The sequence below is a fragment of the Pipra filicauda genome, unplaced genomic scaffold, assembly GCF_003945595.2.
Source record: "Pipra filicauda isolate LSUMZ 115617 unplaced genomic scaffold, ASM394559v2 scaffold242_size1167801_pilon, whole genome shotgun sequence".
Classification (NCBI taxonomy): domain Eukaryota; kingdom Metazoa; phylum Chordata; class Aves; order Passeriformes; family Pipridae; genus Pipra; species Pipra filicauda.
The window spans coordinates 1,101,971-1,122,298 of NW_024104357.1; the positions used below are offsets into that span (position 1 = coordinate 1,101,971).

Below are 20,328 nucleotides of genomic sequence, written 5' to 3' on the forward strand. Positions count from 1 at the left end.
ATATCAAATGTTCTCTAGGAGTAATGTTAAAAAAAAACCCAACCAACTAAAGTAGAAGAGAGGTTTTATAACAGTGTTTATTGTCTAGGTAAGTTTAAGTATGAACCTTTGGGTTTGAGCATTGTTGTTGGGATTTGCTTTACAAGCAGCCTGAAGGCAGTGGTTGCGTTACTGAAGGAGGAGGTAACGCTGTCCCCAGTGAGATCTGCAAAGGTGGGTGTCAGAACCACACTAAGGAGCAAATACCTGTCAGCCCACACAATAATAATTGTACTTCTGCTGCAAGTGTTCCAGGTAACTCCATGGATATAGGTCAGTTGCAAAAATTAAGGAATCTCAACTAGATGACTTACAACTTCTTTTCGCCTTTAAAAATACCAGAGGTGCTTCCTCTGCTGCGTGGCTGTGAGCCAACAGCTGCTGCTTCTTCAGGAGTGGGGAGAGGCAAGGTCAGCTCAACGACTTTGAGGGATGAAGCCTGACTAGAGACTGAACTTGTTCTTCTGAAGGATCTGAAAGACAAAAATTTACTGATCAAGATAGAGAAATTCCTTTATCTAAAACAGAGCTGCCAAGGGTGGCTCACAAAGCAGCCACCCAGCAGCTGTGTTCATTCCAGCTGAGATCCCCTGCAAAGATCTCACTAGTGGCTTCAGTAACCTCTGGGAATGTTAGACCATAACTGGTCAGTGTGGCACAGGCATTATGTGAGCATACCTTGGACAGGGGAAGAAGATATCAGTAAAAGCATATATATTTTCTCTATTTAATCAGGAAGGGGAGTTCACACTACGAAGTGTAAAATGTGGCTCAAAGTTGTGCTTTTATATTGTAAAAACACTTTTTAAATAGAGCAGGGTTAGGAAATATAAATGCAAGTAATTACAGTTTTATTTTAAACTGATGGATGCTGAAGTAAACTTCATCATGTGCTAGAAAAATCTGGTAAACTTAAAGGACAGTGTAAGAAGAAAGTTTTTATAGAGTCCTCAGAAAGTAGAGACAATTGAGAAGACCTTTGGGAGTGAAAAATTCTGTCAGTTAGGAACCGATTTTGCTGGTTTAAACTTTATCTGAAAAAAACTCAAACCAACCCAACAATGCTAGTACTTACCTGGTAGTATGTCGTGTGGATTGAGAACTCTGACTACCATCAGCAGAAGCAGTAGGAAGCTCTAAATTGGACTAGAAAATTTGGAAATAAAAAAACAAGTTGAAGTGGTGGTTGTATAATAGGACTGGGATATCAGGAGGGTTTATAGTGCTGGGTATTTGCAGAGCTGTGGAAAAGGGATGAACATTTTCCTGTTTTACTGTAAGTATATTGTTGAATTTAGGAGTTGCCCTTAAAGAAGCTCAGCAGTAGGCTGGAGCTCTCACTCAAGATTTTGGTGGCAGTTAACTGGAAAGCTCACCTGGTTAAAGTACATTTGAAAGGTTGCAGTTAAACCAGGATTTGTTTCTAGAACATCAGCTATCACTTGGTTGACGGTTCTGTTGAAGCTTTTCAATTCTCGAAGATCAATGTCTCTCTCTTCCTCTGTTTTTGTTCCATTTTGCCTCAGAGACTGAATTTCTCTGGATAGTCTGGAACACTTAACACAAATTTTTAAAGCATTTCTCTTATGAAAATACAACGCTGTTTCAGAACCCTGCTAAGCTAAAACCAGAGTTTAACCCACACTACTGTCTATCACTACAAAGGTAGAAGTTGTCAGTAACATACAAACCTGTTTTATAACCCTTTCTAGTTTTGGCTTCTGTTCTTCAATGTCCTTGTTCAGCTGCAGAATAAGATCTTGTTTTTCCTCCTTTTGCTCTTGGAAGAGGGCTTTCTGCTTCTCTGCTACATCAAGGTATTGTTCCATGCTCTGCAAATTCATTTGAATGGCAGTGTTAGTTTATAAAGCAGTTTTGGTATCCTTTCACTTTTTGTATTTCTTTGTGGAAGGGTTTGTTGTCATTACTACTTGTTTCTAGATGTACCTCAAGCAATTAGTGCTATCGATAACTCAAAACTTTGTTTAGTGGACACAGACCTGGATAAAGTGACTACCAGGTAATTTACATATCTTAAAAAATTACTTTAAAGGTACTGTTAGTGAAGTTGCAGGTATGTGTTTTTTCATATTTGCTTCTGAGCAGTGTCTACAAATTATTTACTTGGCATACCACCAATTTACTAGTGCAAGCTATCCTAAGAAACCCCAACATAGTTTCCTGTGGAAAGAGAATGGATACCTTTGACTGGAATGAATAAAATCAGCTCCATAAGGGCAGCTCTGTTTTTGTGTTTGTTTGGGGTTTTTTTTAATAAATAAATAAAAAGGCAGGTAAGGGTGTGCTGTAACACCTCATTATGTCCCAGGGTTTACTCCCTGATGAATATCTGTGTCCCTTTACCTTAAGAAAGAAGAGATATGTCCTGCTTTGGTAGAATAAGCAATAGGAACGTTTGTTGACTCAGGGCTTAGAACAGTTGTGCATGTGGCAGTGTTCCTCGATTTCCTCTGCCTGATAAAGTTCTAACTAAATGTCACACATCAGAATTAAGTGTTGCTCTTTCTTAAGGTCCAAGTGGCTTTTCGATAACCAGGGGAACCAAGAATGAGTCCTTGCTGTGAACCCTGAACACAAGTTCTCCTTTCCCTGTGTTTAGTGCTCAGCCTGCTACGTTATGAGTCAGCTAAATTAATTCTGTTTAAACTGAAGCACCCTCAGTGCTAATAAAACTGAATTTGTTCCAGAAAAATCCTGGGACATAGATGCCAGAGGACACAAGATGTGTGTGTTGATGCAATAGTGGCATGTGCTGCACACTAAAGCACAGCTGCTTTAGTGGCTGCCAGAACAGCATCTGTCAGTGCATTCTGGACTCTGAAACTTCTAGCTGTAGGTGTGACTTAAAACCTCAAGTTTTGTTGTGATTCAAGAAAATTCAAGTAAGCACTCAAATATAAAAGACCAGACAAAAATTTGTACCACAATTTCCTAATCTTCCTCTAGGATGGCTTGCATGGGTTTAGCCACGTGCTGCAGTCTTGTCTGTTTGACTAGAACTTTTATTTTACCTGGAGATTTTCCTGAAGTTCCTTGATCTGTCTTCTTTTGCATTTGTATGTTTCATCAGCAACCCTTTTCTCCTCCTCTAGTTTCAGTCTTTCCTCACGTTCCTCACCTGTGATCCCAAACAATGAGGCAGCATTTTTGCTGTGTATACAACTGTATTTTCACTTGAAAATAAGTTGGACCTTAAAGGAGCTGCATCACAGAGTATTACTATATTGGTATTGATGGTATTCCAGCAACTTCAAGATTTGTGGGTTTTTTAAATACTCTCCTACTAATTCCAGATTACTTTGAAAAAGTAACTAGCTTCATGAGGGAAAAATGATTTAAAAGCTACTGGTTCCAGAGCCAGTAGAGGGCACAAAAGTTAAACTTAATTCTAGATAATAGTTATTATTTATGTAATTTCTCATAGTGATGGTTTTTAGACACTAAACAAAAAGTTCCACTGTGAGAGAGAGCAAGGTTACAAAGTTTGAGTGGCAGTGCAGTTATCCACTAGGCCCATGTACTCCAATGGACACCACTTCCTCCCAGTGATGATCCCCCAGGAATATCTTTATGCTTTGCTTCTCCCGTCTGTTCCTACTTACGACTATTCACAAAGTGTATACAGGCTTAGAGATTTTCACACAAATCTGAGAGAACAACATAAATCTTAGTTAATTACACCTGACTACACTTTCTTCTGTGCTTGTTCTGCTGAGCTATTCACAGCAGCATGGGAATTACACTCCCTTTTGCTACTCTCAGTTTAGTCTCTCTCTGATTCATTCTTTTGTGCCGTGGAATTTCCCCACTACATACCCGAGCTGTGTGATCATCACCAACCCCCACAGCAAACAGCAATTCCTATTTTACATACTTGTCTCAGTGACTTCCTTGAAAGAGTTTCGGAAGTTGCTGTTGCAGCTATTAAGAACACGCAAAGTGTTTTCCAGAGCTACGATTTCTTTTTCAGCTTTGCAGATCTTTGCTTCCAAATCATCACCTTCTTGTTGAAGTGCTTGCTTTTCTTGTGCAGCCTGAAAGCAAAACAGGTATTTTAGGTGCCTGCACATTTACTGAAAGTATTAGGATCATTATAGAGAAAAAAATACCAGCCAGGGGTTTAAGGCGCTCGAACTGAGATTTGAGTGACTGGGGGACTCGGAGGACTAGTTATTTTCAGTACTGGACGTTCTTTGAGGTATTTAATCCATGTGCATTTCATGATGGATATCTGCCTCTCCAGCTAAGCCCTCCAAGTCCTGACCAACAGCATCCACAGTGTAGGGAGCAATGTCCATGCCCTGCACTGCTGACTTGAACTGCAGCACGTTTCACATCTGCTTCCTTCACCCACAAAATACAAGAGTTGAGATTGTACATTATATAAAACCACAGAGAGACTGCTAGAAGTCATCCAGTTTAGGAATTACTTGTACCTCTTCATTTACCTGACCAGCGAGATTTAAGAAACAGCCAACAGGTGAAATATTTTCTATGCCCTCAGAAAATATGACACTGAGAAAAATCTCTGTAGGTGTGGAGGGTGTTTTATACACCCACAGTGACCACATGGGTTCTGCTGAGGGTCTTCTGCTGTTCTGGATCTCACAGTAGCAGAAATACTATCATTAAGAAATTTAACACTTAAGAATATGAAAAATACGAACTTCAGAGCCAAGTTCACAGCTGGAAGCATTTTGTCTTAACAAGATATCAGAGAATTTGTGGAGATCAAAAATAATAGATTCCTGTTCCAGAACCAGGGTATTGCATTATGGATAAAGACTGATTTTTTTTTTCACTTAAAAGCTAAAGTATGCATGAATGATTGGTAAGTGAAAGGGGAAAGCTGACATTCTTCAAGGTGCAAACACCATGTGATAAATACCTAGAAATAACTGACAAGTAGAATTTAAGATCATGTGAGACTGTGATAAACTAGATTTCAGTTCATAGCATTGCCACGTGGCAAGTAATTCTTGTGTCTTTGTAAATTAGCGAGCACTGAAGTGAAATGTTCAAACTGCTCAAAATTAAGGCTCCACAGAGATTCGTGTGAAATGGCTGTATCATTTAAATAACCAGCAATGTCAAATAACATAAAACAATTAGACTCAAATTAAGCAGTAAGCAAAGAGATCGCCTTAGTTACTTGAATAGAGCCCAGGGAAATCTATAGCTTAGATACTTGAATTAAAGTGAAATACGTTAAGAAAATACCTTAATCACATAGTAGGCTTGACTTTTCTGCTCCTCTCCTTCAGGGGGCATCATGGCAAGAGTAAAAATTTCGTATCTGCATCTCAGTTTGTCAATTTTACTTAGGCATTCTTGAAATTCAGCACTGATTTGTTTTGGGAGAAAAGAAATGGATTGAGAAAGTGTTTGTCTGGTAGTGTTTTGCAGACAGTTCTTGCTGTGGCAGTTTAAATTCCTGGTGTTATTCCAGCAGCCTGTAGCAGGAGGCAGGCAGAGCAGCAGTTGTGCTGCTACTGGTCTTGGTTTCTTTCTGTGTTCTCCCAGCCACAGACATCCATTGTTCTGGTTACCTACACTGAGTCAAATCTATTTTGACATTCCAGATCACTGCATCCTGGGAGGCTGTGCCACAGTCCTTCCCAAAATTTACAGATTTGGCGTTTCAGTCCTACGGCTGCCCCTGCTGATGGTATCTTAACATTGCCACTGCTGGATGAGCACAAGCAACAGCAGAGAACGACCCCAAATCAAATTACATGAAAGTATCAATTAGCTGGGTAATTACCAAAGGAAGAAAGGCACAGTCTGCACTCTTGGTGAGCAGTTAAGCCTCAGCCACTCTAAATCACTCTAATTTCCCATTGTGTGGGGTGTGGTTAGCAGGGCAGTTCAGCTGCTGGAATGTTCATTTTTGGCTGGATATTTCACTGGGATTTCAGGGCTAAAGCTTTCCCAGATACTTTGCACTGGTTATTACAGGAGGGAAAAGTTATTTTATAAGAGAGTACATATGTAATTCGGAAGATTTATTATGTTATACATTATGTTTCCACATAATGGAAAGCTCATTAGTTAAAAAGAAGAAAAAAACCCAACCAACCAAAACATATCACAAACCTCATCACCAAGGGGCTAAAGCTGCAGCTAGATGTCAGAGAAGGGATCTCTTGCTGGCCTCTCCTGTCTTAGTATATAGCTTTGAGCAAGATTTATTTCTTCTTCAATTTCTCTATGGGTGAAACTGGGTAAAATGTTTCTCTTTTCACTAAGTCCCCATATAAAATATACTCAAAGCTACAGGTTTAATTTATATAAGCACAGTTACCTTCTGCGTTGCCTTTCCTGCTCCACGAGTCTTATCTGGGAATCCAGCATTGCCTTATGGATCTTAATTTCCTCAGTTCTTTCTGCTATGGCTTTATTTAACTCCAGTCTTTGTTTTTCCATTGATAGAACTTTCTCTGTCTTATTACACAGAGTATCTTTAAGGCGCTTCAGTTCTAGTTTTAGGAGGTTATTGTCGACCATCATGTCCTAATAAATGCCAAAAAGGTACAAAAATTATGATTATTTATAATTTAATAAATCAATATTTATTCATTATTTTACCTTTAATATATATATAACTGTAAGACTCATTTTGCTCTGCGTTTCAAAATGTTGCCATTTTCTTATTTGCCAACAGTTTACATGGTGAGTGTGACAGGGGTAGATTGTTTCCTGATTGGTTTTATACAAATTCATCAGGCTTGGTAATTCACTCTGAGTTTTGGGTTGTTAGACTTTTCCATCTACAACTTCTTCAGTTTAGGTGGTTTCAAACAAATTAGGAGACCTTACAAGGAATTTTCTGAAGCAGTCAATATCTTTCTTGAACCATTAAAACCATCTGGGAATATGTTCCAGATCCTGTAGGTCTGCAAGTCATGTTACATGAGCAAACTTTTTATACACCAAAGCTTATGAAAAGCAGCAAGTGGTGAACTTCCTTAGCATGCAAACACTTGGAATCATTTTCTTCAAATCTCTTATGGATCCCAAACTCTGTACCAATTTTTATCTGAGTTGTTTTAGGCCATCAGCTTCTTTCTTTTGTTGCCCTGAATTTCATCCCCAAAGAAAAGTCCCATGTTAGGGAGAGTTTTCATTGAGGAGCAAGTGCACCAGTAAAGCTGACAGCAAAACTCTTTTCCCTGCTACTCAAACCATCTTGTTCTGCTGTGTTAGTGCTTCCTTGAGGAACTAAGGCTTATTGCAGGAAAAAAAGTGCAATAAGGAACCATATTTTTTGTTTATTAACATGAGGAGAAGGACTTCCATTTTGTTTCTAACTCCTTATTTTGGAATACGGATTGATCCAAACCATCTGCTAGAAAAAAACCCTCACAATTTAATAACAAAACTGTGCCAAACTTATTAGTAGGCATCACAGATTGAGAAAAAACACTCAGTGCTAGGTAGAGACATCCTTGAACAGTAAATGCCTTTTCTATTTTAAAGGTAATTGCTTCTCAGAAAAAAAGCAACCATCCACCGATACTGTGGTATAACTAATGTGGGATTAAATTGATACCTCATCAAACTTTATGCTGTATAGAGAGGAGAAGCAACACTTTGTCTAGTAAGATAATAGTGCTGAAGCTGAAAGTTTGGCAAGTTAGAAAAACTACAAAAAGGATTTTTATGGATATAATGATGTAGCACCATGGGAGGCAGACAACAGCCCAAACAAACAGATGTGTCCTGTATTAGTAAAGTTGTGGAATAATACTGTACCTGCTTAAGGGCCTTAGCTTTTTTTAAATCCTGAATTGATCTCTCATTGTAAAGATTTAGTTCATCTATCTTCACCACCAAAGCACTTGTTTCTTCTCCTGTCTTATGAATTGTTCTCCTCACGAACTGGACATCATTCTGTGAATGTCAATTGCAACAAAAGCTACCAGTTAATTTTAAATGAGATAATTTTAAGTCCTGGAACCAGGAACCATCGTCATCATGTGTCCATATGCTGCTCTGCAAACTGCATGGCATGTCCTCAGGCAGAGTGCTGTTGCAATACTAATGTCATTGCTTGTTTTATTTGGAGTCTAGTAGTTGTTATTTATACAATATAAATTGTTAGACCAATAAGGCAATTCTAATATAATCATATATTTTATTCTAGATAAAAGAAATCTCCTGGCATGTCTGACCATGACTTTGATATCTGTAGTTCGTTTTCATAAAACCATCTGTCTTTTATATGTAAAATTCCTGGAGGGGGGTTTCAAGGTTTGATTGTGCTCACTGCTCAGTTTCCCATCTCTTCAAAACTCAGGTGTGGGCACTACTTGCCCAACATTAACTGGAGATCCATGCAATGACAAGATTTAAAGGGCTCTCCTATAAGTAGTTTCTTCCCCTCATTAAGTCAAATTCTTTCTCAGCTATCACTTTGAGAAACCAGTTGTTATGTTTTATTAAAAAAACTGACTTTTTACTTTCTCTGGCTTCTCTTTGAAAAGAGTTTTCTAAATTTGTTAAAATATAGCTGATTAATACTCAAAGACAATACTTATAAAAAGAAATTATAAACCAGCTACAGAATAACTGGTTGGTTTTTCTCTACAAGAAAGGTAAGTGCATTTTTAAAGAATTAAGGATGATCACTGCATAGGAAAACCAGAGGACAAGCATGTATATGCAAAATTCTCACCTGGGAATAAAACCAGCAAAACAGTATTTCTGAATTATGGATCAGGATGGGGTCAACTGTCCCTTCAGTTCAGTAATGTGACTTTGGACAACTTTAAATGCAACTGTACTTATGAATTTATGAAAAATATAAAAGTAACAGCTTCACAGAATAGCATTCTCCTATTTCTGCAAGGTCCTAACAATAAACTCAGACATTTGCAAGCAGTTGGTAAGACCCTGATGAAAGCTAAGCTTGTCTTTCCAACACTGCAATGCTGGTCTTCATGCTCAGGTGTCTCAGTTGGGCAGTAATAACCTATTTTCCCTATTCATATAGGGAATATATGAAGTTTTCCACATGGGTTACATAAAGTTCAGATGCCTTTTAATCTGTGTTATTGATAAGACCCAATCTCCTTAATTCCCTGAGCTTTCTAGATGTTGCACAGTCAGCCTGATGTGCTAAAGAAGTCACCTGAAGTTTCCTGTACTGTGCCTGTAGAACATCATAGGCATTTTTCTTTTCTTCTAGGGTTTTCTTAAGTTCAGCAACTTTTGCTTCCAAAATTTCTTTTTCATCTGAATTAACCTCCCCTTCTAACCGTGACAGCCGTCTCTGTATTCGCTGAATATAAAAATCCTGTTAAAATAAATTTTAAGAGAATTAATAGTATGAGATAAGCAATAAACTTGGATCTAAACGTTGGCTTTAGGACAATCACCCAATTAAACTATTGTTTTTAGAATCATTTCTGGCTTATAGACCTCATTAGCAAAGTATCTTAGATGACTGATGAGCAGTGATGGTTCAGGGGTAATCTTCTAGAAGAGTAACAAAGCACACTCAGCACAGGCTGCTGTAGGGAGGCTTACAGGGGAGTTGCCATCTTGCTGTTACCAGTGGATGCTGATATAAAAGAGCAAATTTTCAAAGTGGTGCATAGGAAATATGCACATAATCCAATTAGTAAATAACAGGATTTGGGCATGTACCTCTTGTATTGCTTAAAAAATACACCCTGAGGTGTCTGTGGTTCAGAGGGATCAAAGTAAAGAATGGATTTTAGAAATTAGTGGGAAAAGCAGCAAATGCAAAAAAATAATGAAATACACAAGTGCAAAATGTAGGTGATACTTTAGCAAGTTTCAGTAATTTCAATTTTATCTGTACATCTAGAGACAGAAATAAATGCAGACTTTATAATAAACTGTACTGCATGGCATTTCCTAAATGGAAAGATGTTATAGATTACAGAATTTAAGCAACTCCCTATCAGTAGACTCAAGAAACAGTCATAGTATGAAAGTACATTAACATTTTACCTGGTTATATATTAATTCCTGTTGTTTAAACAGTTCTGCATCAAGTCTGTGCAGTCGACACTGGAGATTTCTAAGTGATTTTTGAGCTCCCCCAATTTCTGATAGAGCAACCTTCTCCTTATCCTTCTGCACTTTTAACTCCTGATTCTTCTTGAAAAGTAGTTCCTTTAACTGTCTCATTTCATTTTCTTTTTCCTGGTAACAAATTGATTGTTAAGCAGAAAGAAGTAATTAATCACATCAGAAGTAATTTTTGGGAAATTTCTTGCTTTTATTAGTCATATATAGGAAAATTAAAATTTTTAATACTATATCCATTAATATGAACACAGAATTTCATAGGTCTTCAAAATGGTTGGCAAGAAGGGTATTTGACTTGAAGTAATATTTTTTATTTATTTTTTAAATCTAATCCTACCGTATTATTATATGACTTTTTTCCCAATTATGGGAATGCTACTCTTTCAGAAATCTAAATTCCTGTCATCTTTTTAAAAAAACCTCCTCATTGCCTCCAGCATATGTGAATATTTGGAGAAATTATTACGAAGGTTTTCAATGGTTTATTAAAACTTGTAACTCTCTGTGTGTACATGTGTATTTATATAAGCTGGAATAATTCTGTTTGAAAAATTACACATTTTAAAATCCCTTCCTTATTCTCAGAGGTAAATTGCCATTAACACCTAAATCAGTGCAGGAAATGAGGTTTTAGTAGGGTCTGTTACAGGAAGACAATGCTGAACATTTCAGGTAACCTGAAATGTACTGAAAACCAACAAAATTGAGATTATTTTCTTTTTATAAGCCTAACGAGGACGACAGTTTTATTCTTTTCTTCCCTCTTTCCTCAACTCAAATAACCAAAGACTATCCAAAGCTCAAGCCAGTTTCCTGTAAGGTACATCCTAAAATGAGTGATGTGACTTCCCATTCCTGTTCCAAAGGACTCATTTACATTTAGCTCAAGTCTGGTACAGAATTTGAAGATGTACATTTAAATTAATATGCAAAACACCTGAGATCAGACTTTTCTATGTTGATTAACAATGTGTTTATTCTTGATTTAATATGTATACAACCCTCTTGCTGGATTAAATAATGGTGAAAGATAACTCAGCTCCTTCTTTAAGAGTTCACAGTCACAGTCCACATTCTACAAAACAGAATTTTTTTGTTGTTGAACTTGCTGCAATTCCAAATCCAAAACTTAGGACATAAAAGGCAACTGTAAATTTAATATGAAATTGTTATGGACTGTAGCACATGTCAGTGGTCTTTGGATCATGCCTGAACAAAGGAATTTAATTTTGGAAGCAAACTGGTTTCTAAGCATGTCCCCAGTGCTGAGCTGTATTTCTGAAGCTAATGGCAATGATGAATTCATCCACTGTCATTGGATCTTGCTCTGACCTTCACTTTGTGTTTTTTTGTGCATACCTAAATTAATTTGTTTAACAGAATTGTTTCTCTCTCTTTAAGTGAGGTTGTTAATAGAGATAAGATATTCATTAAGCTGAAGTGTGCAACAGTGTTTTGCCAAAAATTGAAGAGGGAGAAGTATCCCAGAACTAGAGCACAAAATGGGGACATTTCATCCACATTGTTCCTGTAAATATCTCTTCACAGTAAATTAACAGATGCAGCAAATAGTCCTGTGTGTCTAATGGTGATGGAAGGCATGCTTCTGACTAATACATTGCAGACATTGTTCAAGAACAGTTCATCCTAGCTAAAATTTTCCCCTGGAGCTGTGGAGCTGCCAGGCTCAATGTCATTTTGGGTTATCCACCACAGACACAAGTAAAGAAACCCTGCTAAGGGTTTAGCCACCCTGAAAACAGTCTTAAGGGGAAGCAAATAAGGTTTTAATGAAATGTTATACCATTACAACTTGTTTTCAAATTATCTGAAGAGCCAAAACAGCAAGGCCTGTAAATTAAGAAACTCTATAACGGAAAGACATCCTGTCTCTAGTTTCTGAAAGTGTATTTAAAATGTACAGTTAATGCCTGTGGAGTTAAAAAGTTTGAAAAATAAGATTCAATCTACTGCAAGGCATTATTTCACATACATGCGACAGAAAACACAAAATAGGGGGGAAGAAAAAAGTGTGCAATGGTGTGCACAGATAGAGCTTTGTTGTCACTTGTGTGAACACCTGCTGTCACATTAATTTAACCTGGTCATTCTACAGTAATGAAAGCTTCAGCTTATCCAGTGCTCAATTGTCCAGCAAAATGCTAAAAATATTTCTCTCATGTTCAGTCAGAAGCTAAACAGTGAAAATACTTTAGGAGAATTAGTAGTACAATGACAAAACAGCATAAGCATTTCCTGAAATGCAGGGAAGTTCAGATGATTGTATTACAACATTGCATTTATTCAAATGCCCTTTGCAGCTCATCAGATGCTAAAGAATTATATTATTTTATTCCTAGAATTAATTGGCAACATAATAAGTGGGGGTTGAATTTAAAAGGAAGTATTACTAGACATGTTAAAAAAAGTCACCTTACAGCTTGCACATGTCACTTCCCAGATCAAAATCTTTATACACAATGGAATCTAAAGCAAGCCAGTAATTATTTAATAGGCCACAACAAGTCAGATGTTATAGGGTGTCATGTAGTAGAATTAAAATAATGAAGAGCAGACTAGGCCAGCCAAATCTGATTAAAAGATTTCTAAATGTTTTTTAATCTGTTCATCAAAATCACAGCTCTTTGCAGGTTTATAAGTTTTGGTGGTGTTCTACTAGAGCTAAGAAGTTTTCAGTGGCAATGCTACTTAAAAGTCATCCTGACAAGATTCTCACTCTTTCCAAACATTATTGATGAGTATCAACATCCTATGTTAATATACTCTTCTAAATTACTAGGATCTCTTATTTTCCTCCAGTTTTCTCAGCACAGATGCTGACATATCTATGTGCAGATTACCTCAGCATTTGATGAAACAGCTACATGTCATATTAATACTTTCATTTCATTTTAATAGAGATTATTTTAAAATAATAGAGTTGTAAATTCAAGTGAATCCTCATTTATGGAAACCATGAACAACATTTTACCTCAACAGCTTTTTCTTCTGCTTTCAGTATTTCTTCCATCCTTAAGGCTTTCTCTTCTGAACTGAGTGTCTCCTCAGTCACAAGCTTCAGTTTATCGGAAAGATTTATATTTCCTTCAATAATAAAGTTTAATCTAAACAAAATGACATGATTTAACAAGTTAAATGTTGGTTGCCTAAACAACTGCCAAAAGCAAGCAGCTAACCTGACTGAGCAGTTGCTGTATGAAGTGGGCTAAACTTCAGTCTATGATACCCAAATCCAAAGGATTTTTTCACACCCTTTAAAAACAAGGATTACTTTGAGTATTCCCTAAATTGCCCAGTGTCAGAAACTATGCAGGACATGAAGGACCCAGAAATTTGGAGGCTTTAATCATCAACATTATTTAAGGTTCTTTACTACCTCAAGGATTTGATGGTATTACTAATCCTTACAAATGATATTTCTTACCTGGCTTGTTTCTTCTGAATTTCTTTCTTCAGATTGGTTACTTGTATTCTCAAAGACTCTAGATCAGAAGCAGTTCTGTCCACAGTGGATTTCAAAGCTTCCAGCTAATAAATTACAAAATAGAGCAATCGAGCTATTATTTACTTTGGTACGTGTCAGGATATTTAAAATTGTAAGGGACTTATTTATTGGTAAGTATGCCATTAATCTTTAACAGTGCTTTCCAAATGAGAAGTCAGGCACTGTAAATTGACAAAGCTAGTAAACTAATTTACATAGTCTGAATATTGAGAGAAAATGCTTAATAATTACAGCTACAGAATGGATCATGAAGATGCTGTGGCTGTAATGTTTGCCCAACAGCATCTGTACAAGTGCAACCATGGTTTTATAGTGCACAGCTGACTTTGATGAGGTTCTTCATGAAACATGGATGCCCTTATATATCTAATAAATATTTCTACATCAAACTTTGTTGGGTACATAAAATTACTTTGATTAAGATAAGGGACCACTGTGACAAAAATGCACAGATATTTAATTTGGTAAAAAATACATGACAGTCATTAAACACAATAGGAATACTTTACAATCAGTAGCTTACTCTTCAAAGTATCACTTAACAGCATAAGTGTAATTGTCTTCACTTTCACAGATGAAGAAACCTGATCAAGGTCATGTATAGCAGGTTTCTTAGAGCCAACAAGTTGTTGGCTGAACTATCTCTTTCTTTCCTTGTTTCTCACATGCATGCCACAGATGTTCTAATAATGGGAGACTGTTCTATTATCCCATTATGGAGTATTAATTGTGAAAAACTTCAAGTAAGAATCTCACAGTTTGAGATGAAAACATACCAATTCTAGGAATCCTCAAGTTAACATGAATTATAGGGTAATCTAATAGCCTACCCCTTGTTTGAGCTACCTATAGTTTAATTAGGAAATGAATCTATGAACCACCTGCTACAGAAAAGCTATCCAAAGTTAAGGCAATAGCTATCCAAAGTTAAGGCAAATCACCAAGCTTGCTGAGTAGCCCAGTGTCACCACTTTCTTGTTGAGAGAAAATTTACTCAGGTAATACAAGTGTATCCCTTCTCAACAGAGCCATGAAACCTGAATTACCTCTTAGAAATACTTCTACAGGTGTGTAAGTCATTAAGCAGTGCAGCTCATTCCCAGCTTTAAGTGTAGAGTAAGCATGGACAATGTCAAGCATGGCTTGTTCACAGGGCAGCCCTGTCCTACTGCCTCTTGATTAGAAAGCCATTTGGTTTTTTCCTCAGGAATTTTAACCTCACTACAAGGCCCATCAACATACACTTCTGAGAGCACAGGACAGGCATTGTTTGGAATCTGGAGGAGATTTCTCATCTTTATACAGTACTGCAGTCTATGTATGCTAAAGGCAGGACACACCTCCTGAGGCATCTAATAGTGCTAGACCATTTAAGAGAAAATTCATCCATCTTACACCAACACAACAGAGAATACCAGCTAATCTTTTCACCACTCTCAATAAAAGGATTTAAGGATTCAGATCCCAATAATCAGGAGTAGGCTGAGAAGAGCAACATTTTGTTGAATTATTAAGAGTCTAACAAAAAAACAGGGAAAAGGAAATGCTACTCCTGTATTTCCTCTATCTGGACCACAGTTAGAGTTTCAGTCTGTTTTTCTGAGCTGTTTGGTCATCCTCACCTCATCCTGCAGACGAACCCTGTTGGCTTCCTGAGTTTGATACTCAATTCGGAGGCGGTTGGCTTTCCGTTCAGCAGAAGAGATTTTCTTTTCATATTCCATATTATTAAGAGTTTCATTTACCAAAAAGGCAGTCTTCTCTTTCAGCACAATTTCTTTCTTTCTGATCTCCTGTTTTATCTCTGCAATTAGCTATCAGGATAAAAGTATTTTATATTTGTTTGCATTAGTTAAGATATGTTAGATTAATTAAAGATACAACCAGAAGACCAATTGCTATTATAACTATTATTTGCACAAGACAGCCCAGTTATCATCCTTAAAATTACTTTATTCCACAACTCCTTCACAACACCAAATACTACAATTGTTTTGGATTGAAAACTTCCAAAATATTCCAATAATTTCAAAAAAAAGTGACACTATAGACTCATATGAAAATAATTTTTGATTGAGAGAATAGGGGAAAAAAAGCTAAACAAACATTCAGATAGACTTGCAACAGATGAAATGCAAGAGGAAAATTATTAACAGTAATAAGGCTTTCTTTACCTGACAGATTTATAGCTATTCAGTGAAAACTGTGTATTTTGAAAGGTTAAGTAAAAGATTAGCTACTGGGAAAATTATACTGTAGTTCTGATATTTGAAAAGAAAAAAACCAAACCAAGCAAAATCCAGATATGGATCAGTTCCAGCAGTTTTACCAAAGCACAATGATCAATCTGTTGATCTCTTTTTTGCATCTGTTGTATTGCATTCTCCCACTGCCTGATGACTTCTTGCCTTTCTTGATGAACTCGGCGACAATCTTCAGCTGCCCTGTCAAGCTCCATCTGTTTAAAAGAAAGTACCCCCATGATTCCTGGTGTTAAAAATGTCACATGTAACCAGGGATCTCCAAGAACCTTAAGCACAAACCTGAGCTGTTAAGGTCTCTGTAAGCTCATTATCAAGAGCTCTGCGCTTCTGATTTGCCTGTATGGTCAACTTTTCTACTTGAAAGGTTAATGCCTGAAAATGAAAGGATATGAAAATATCATGTGTTTGAAAATAAACAGATCACATCTTATAGATTCTTAAAGCCCTGGTACAAACAATTAGGGGTTGAATTACTGAGGCATCAATTTTATTCTGCTTTAGAGAACAAAAAGCTGACAGTTTAGCCTCCCAGATTTTCAGTCATACAATAGGTCATAATCACGTCAGCCCTTGGGACCAGACTGCAGCAAGGGCCAAGTAACCCCCCAACTGTGTGTAAATGCATATGTGGTGTCCTACTTCACTCTTCCTACTATGCTGTGTGACTGCTACTGTAAATGATAGCAGCGAGACTGTTTGTGTAAACTAAAGTTTTTGAGTTAAGTACTTAATGAGTAAAAATCAAGTTTCTCCTCACTGTATTTAAAGGCTAAAAAGAATAATAACCCAGGTTACTTATCTCTATATTAATAATATACTTGAGAACTAACCCTTAGAAAGTATGAACTTGTGACTGGAATCTCTGTTTATACAGATATATATGTTTATATCTTTCATTATTCCAGGTAGTTTTACTGAAGTAGCTGTACTTTGTTTTCAGCCATATTGACAAATTTGGTTCTAAAAGGGAAACCTACACTATTCATCTATTCATCCACACTTGGGGTGGATTTTTGATCCAGCTCCTCTGAGTTCAGTGGCACTGTTTTCCAGATTTTATTATCTATTTGTGCACCCTCTCAGAAAAATTTAAATTTTACCCAGACAAACAAGCAAATGAATGTCTTAAATCATGCCTTTCGTTGCTGTAAAAGCTGTTCTCTCTGATCTTGAAAATGAACCTCATATGGAATTGCACTGTTGTGCTAAATGGAAACCAATTTAAAAGCACTGTTGTACAAAATCTTGTTTCCATCTTATCTGACTCAGTAATATAACAAGGTCTTCAAATGCCCAAACAGTTTTCCATTTAGTTTCCATTTCTACTTACTCCTAGTTTCCCTTCATCCTGCTGTGCATACTTCTGGATTGCAAGAGCATCATTATCTGTACGATTTAGTTCCTTTAGCCAGCTCTCCAGGACTTCCTCATCACAGTTCATCTGTTCTTTTAAGTCTTCCAACTTCTGAATTGTTTTACTGATAGTATTCTTATGAAATAAGAGAAAATTAAAGGGTCAATCCAAAATGTCTAATATTCATTGACATTTTGATTGAATGTAATTGAAGCAATCAGTTCAGGCTACTGTAACAAATTTACACACATCTTGTCCATAGAACTGCTAGGTTTTTTATTAGTTGTGTGTTATACTTGAGGAATGCTATTGGATGTCCTGCTCTCAAAGAAGAAACAAGACAGTAAGTTGTCACAAATTTGAAATGCAAATAATTAAAAAAATAATTTAAATAAATTTTAAATGTGGGATATTTATTCCACATAATAAACTGATCTGAGGCATCAAAAGTTAAAGTTCCTCCCTCACATGCTAAGACCAAGCTCTTAGATCCTAATCCTACATGTCAATTTTCAAATGTCCCCACATGACTGTGAAGAGACTTCCTGACACTAAAATGGGACAATCTGCACCCAGCAGAATAGTGAGAATATCTTCATCCTGCTACCCATTTGGAGAGACCAGAGATTACAAACAGCCTTAATCAGAAGAAATAGAGCAAATTAAAAAAAATAATTTAAATAATTCATAGAAAGAAAAAGAGACATTTCCAATCCCAGAAAACCACCTATAACTGGATAACATTAGATTACTTTTTACATGAAACAAGTGTTTGATCTTGAAATCATGCCCAGAGTTTATTTTACGTGGAGAAGATTGCCACCAACAATTTAATTTTTAAACCATAAAGAAAATACCTGTGAGAATTAACAAGACAGTGATATGGATGTGTGGCTCTGTATCTGGCATTAGGAACAAAAGTCTTTCAATACCTAATTAATGTTTGCTAAGTCTTGACAAGTCTAAGCAAGGAGATCCTCAGTGTCCTTTTATTTACCTTCCCAGGGAAAAGCACATCCAGGTCATCTACTACAGTTCAGAAGTTTTAATTATAATTAGCTATTCTTGACTTATATTATTGTTTCTGTAAGTGCAAGTGAGGACAAGCTATAAAATTTTGCAATACAAGTGTTCTCTTCCAAAAATTTTAAACCTTACTTCTTGTCTGTTTTTCTTTTCTCCTAAGGAAATCAACTCATTTTGCAGTCGTTTAAGGTCGCTTTTGAGACGTCCACATTCTCTCTCAGCAAGGGCTTTAAAGTGTTGTTCAGTTTCAATTTCATTCTCTCTGGCTCTGTAAAGATACTGCAGAATAATGAATTGCAGCATTTGACAATAAACAAAAGGTATATATCAACAAACAAACTTTTTTCTACATACAATCAAATCCCAAGTCACAGATGGTGTGATTTCACCATGTAAATGTAGGAATTTTCAGAGAAACTTTATTGTTTGGATTTTAGTATCTCAAATACATGTATTCTTATATTTTTATATATATACATATACACACACATACGCACATTGTATCAAGTATCCACAGATCAACCATTTATAGCCCTAAAAACTCTTAAGATTTTTCACCCAAGATTCAGAAATCTTAACCTTTCAACATCAAAATCTTAGAATCTTAGTCTCTTAATCACTAGTGACTTTACATCAGGTTCAGCAGGTGCAGGAAAATAAAATAAAATAAAAAATTATTGTTTTGGGATGAGACAGACCTCCACCAGGCTGGCCTATGGCAGTACCTCTGTATTGTCTAATCTTTCTTTCCTCTAATTCAAATTAAAACTTGAATCTGGCACACAAAAAAACCCCAAACATTAAGATGTTATTCAGCTGCAGGGAATAAGAGTTTTTCACCTAGGAGATTTTACCTAAAGGGGGTAAAGCTTTGACTCCAGACTCTTTAGAAATCTAAACTACCCATTTTGGCCAATTAACTCAGCGTGTAAGTGAAGACTTACACTTTAACCATGTCACGTCATTTTTCAGGTCTGTAAATTAACTCTTCACTAGCATTTCACCACTGATTCTTGACCATTATAAAGAGTATAAATTTGTTCTTCCCATACACTGATGTTTTGTTTTCCTTGATCAATTTTTTCTTAATAATTTCGAAAGCCCCCATTCATGAAGAATTCTAAAATATATCCTCCTTGGCTTTCTTCTAGGTACATTCATTTGACCTAGGGCGATCTTCTTAATGACCATCAGATAATATCACTCAGATATACAGTTTAATTTTTGTTTCTTGTGGAAATCCTGGGAGAAAAAGCCTAAAAAAAAAATCTCTAACAAAGCTGGCAAAATGTACAGGGATACCAGCCACAGAGAGACACTCAGGTTACAAGTCTGTCTGATAAAGCAGATCAGCTTGTGGTGGTGATTTACCTGAGAGAAGCTTAAGTCTTGTCTCACGTTCTTCAAATGAGCCGTCATGGCTTCTATGCGCTCCTTAAAGTTGGTCAGCTCATTCCTCAGGTTCGCTTTTTCCTTTTGCATCTTCTGCAGCTGTTTAAGATTAGAATCGCCAAGTGACTATTTGCAGCTGAGCGCTTATTACCTGCAACTACTTAAGGATAAGTCATTGCGATTATTAATAAAAAAATGTAAGAAGCACACGCTGCGTTCCTGCAAAGCATTGAAATGAGAGGTTTCAGGGGAAAACCCCGAGCTTTGCTAAGGGACCGCACAGATCCCGCTCCTCCTCCCGGGGGGCTCGGGGGATGCGGGTCCCACGCTCGGAGGCAGGATCTCCCTCCCGGGTGCCCTCTGCAGCTCCGCGGAACTCGTAGGTTTTCCCCCCATCCCTCCCTCCCTCCCCGGCCGCGGGGGGCAGGCGGGCTCCGCTCCCTCCCGGCCGCAGCCCCGCGCTCACTTCGTCCTCTAGCGCCTTGTTCTCGGCGTTGGCCACGGGCACGGCGTAGGAGCTATCCCAGCCGAGCTCGGCCAGCACCGAGGCCGTGGAGGAGCTGTCCAAGCTCTCCATGGCCGCGAAGGTGCCGCGCAGGGCCGGGGCTGTGGCGGCTCCGGGCGCTTGGCAACGGGCGGCAGCG

General features: G+C 37.3%; 1 protein-coding gene across 1 annotated transcript; it reads right to left on the minus strand.

Moving 5' to 3' along the window:
* Positions 1–52: 52 nt before the first annotated feature.
* On the minus strand, positions 53–20,298 carry CCDC39 (coiled-coil domain containing 39). The gene is made up of 20 exons (XM_027709949.2): positions 20,151–20,298; positions 19,664–19,783; positions 18,425–18,571; positions 17,243–17,401; positions 16,192–16,284; positions 15,978–16,106; positions 15,271–15,462; positions 13,568–13,671; positions 13,115–13,247; positions 10,042–10,236; positions 9,194–9,358; positions 7,816–7,953; positions 6,365–6,573; positions 5,281–5,404; positions 3,935–4,094; positions 3,072–3,178; positions 1,731–1,871; positions 1,416–1,595; positions 1,115–1,185; positions 53–512 (listed from the first exon to the last, which is right to left on the minus strand). The coding sequence occupies exons 1-20, from the start codon at positions 20,259–20,261 to the stop codon at positions 350–352; spliced, it is 2,841 nt and encodes a 946-aa protein (XP_027565750.2). The 5' UTR covers positions 20,262–20,298; the 3' UTR covers positions 53–349.
* Between the last annotated feature and the right edge of the window lie 30 nt (positions 20,299–20,328).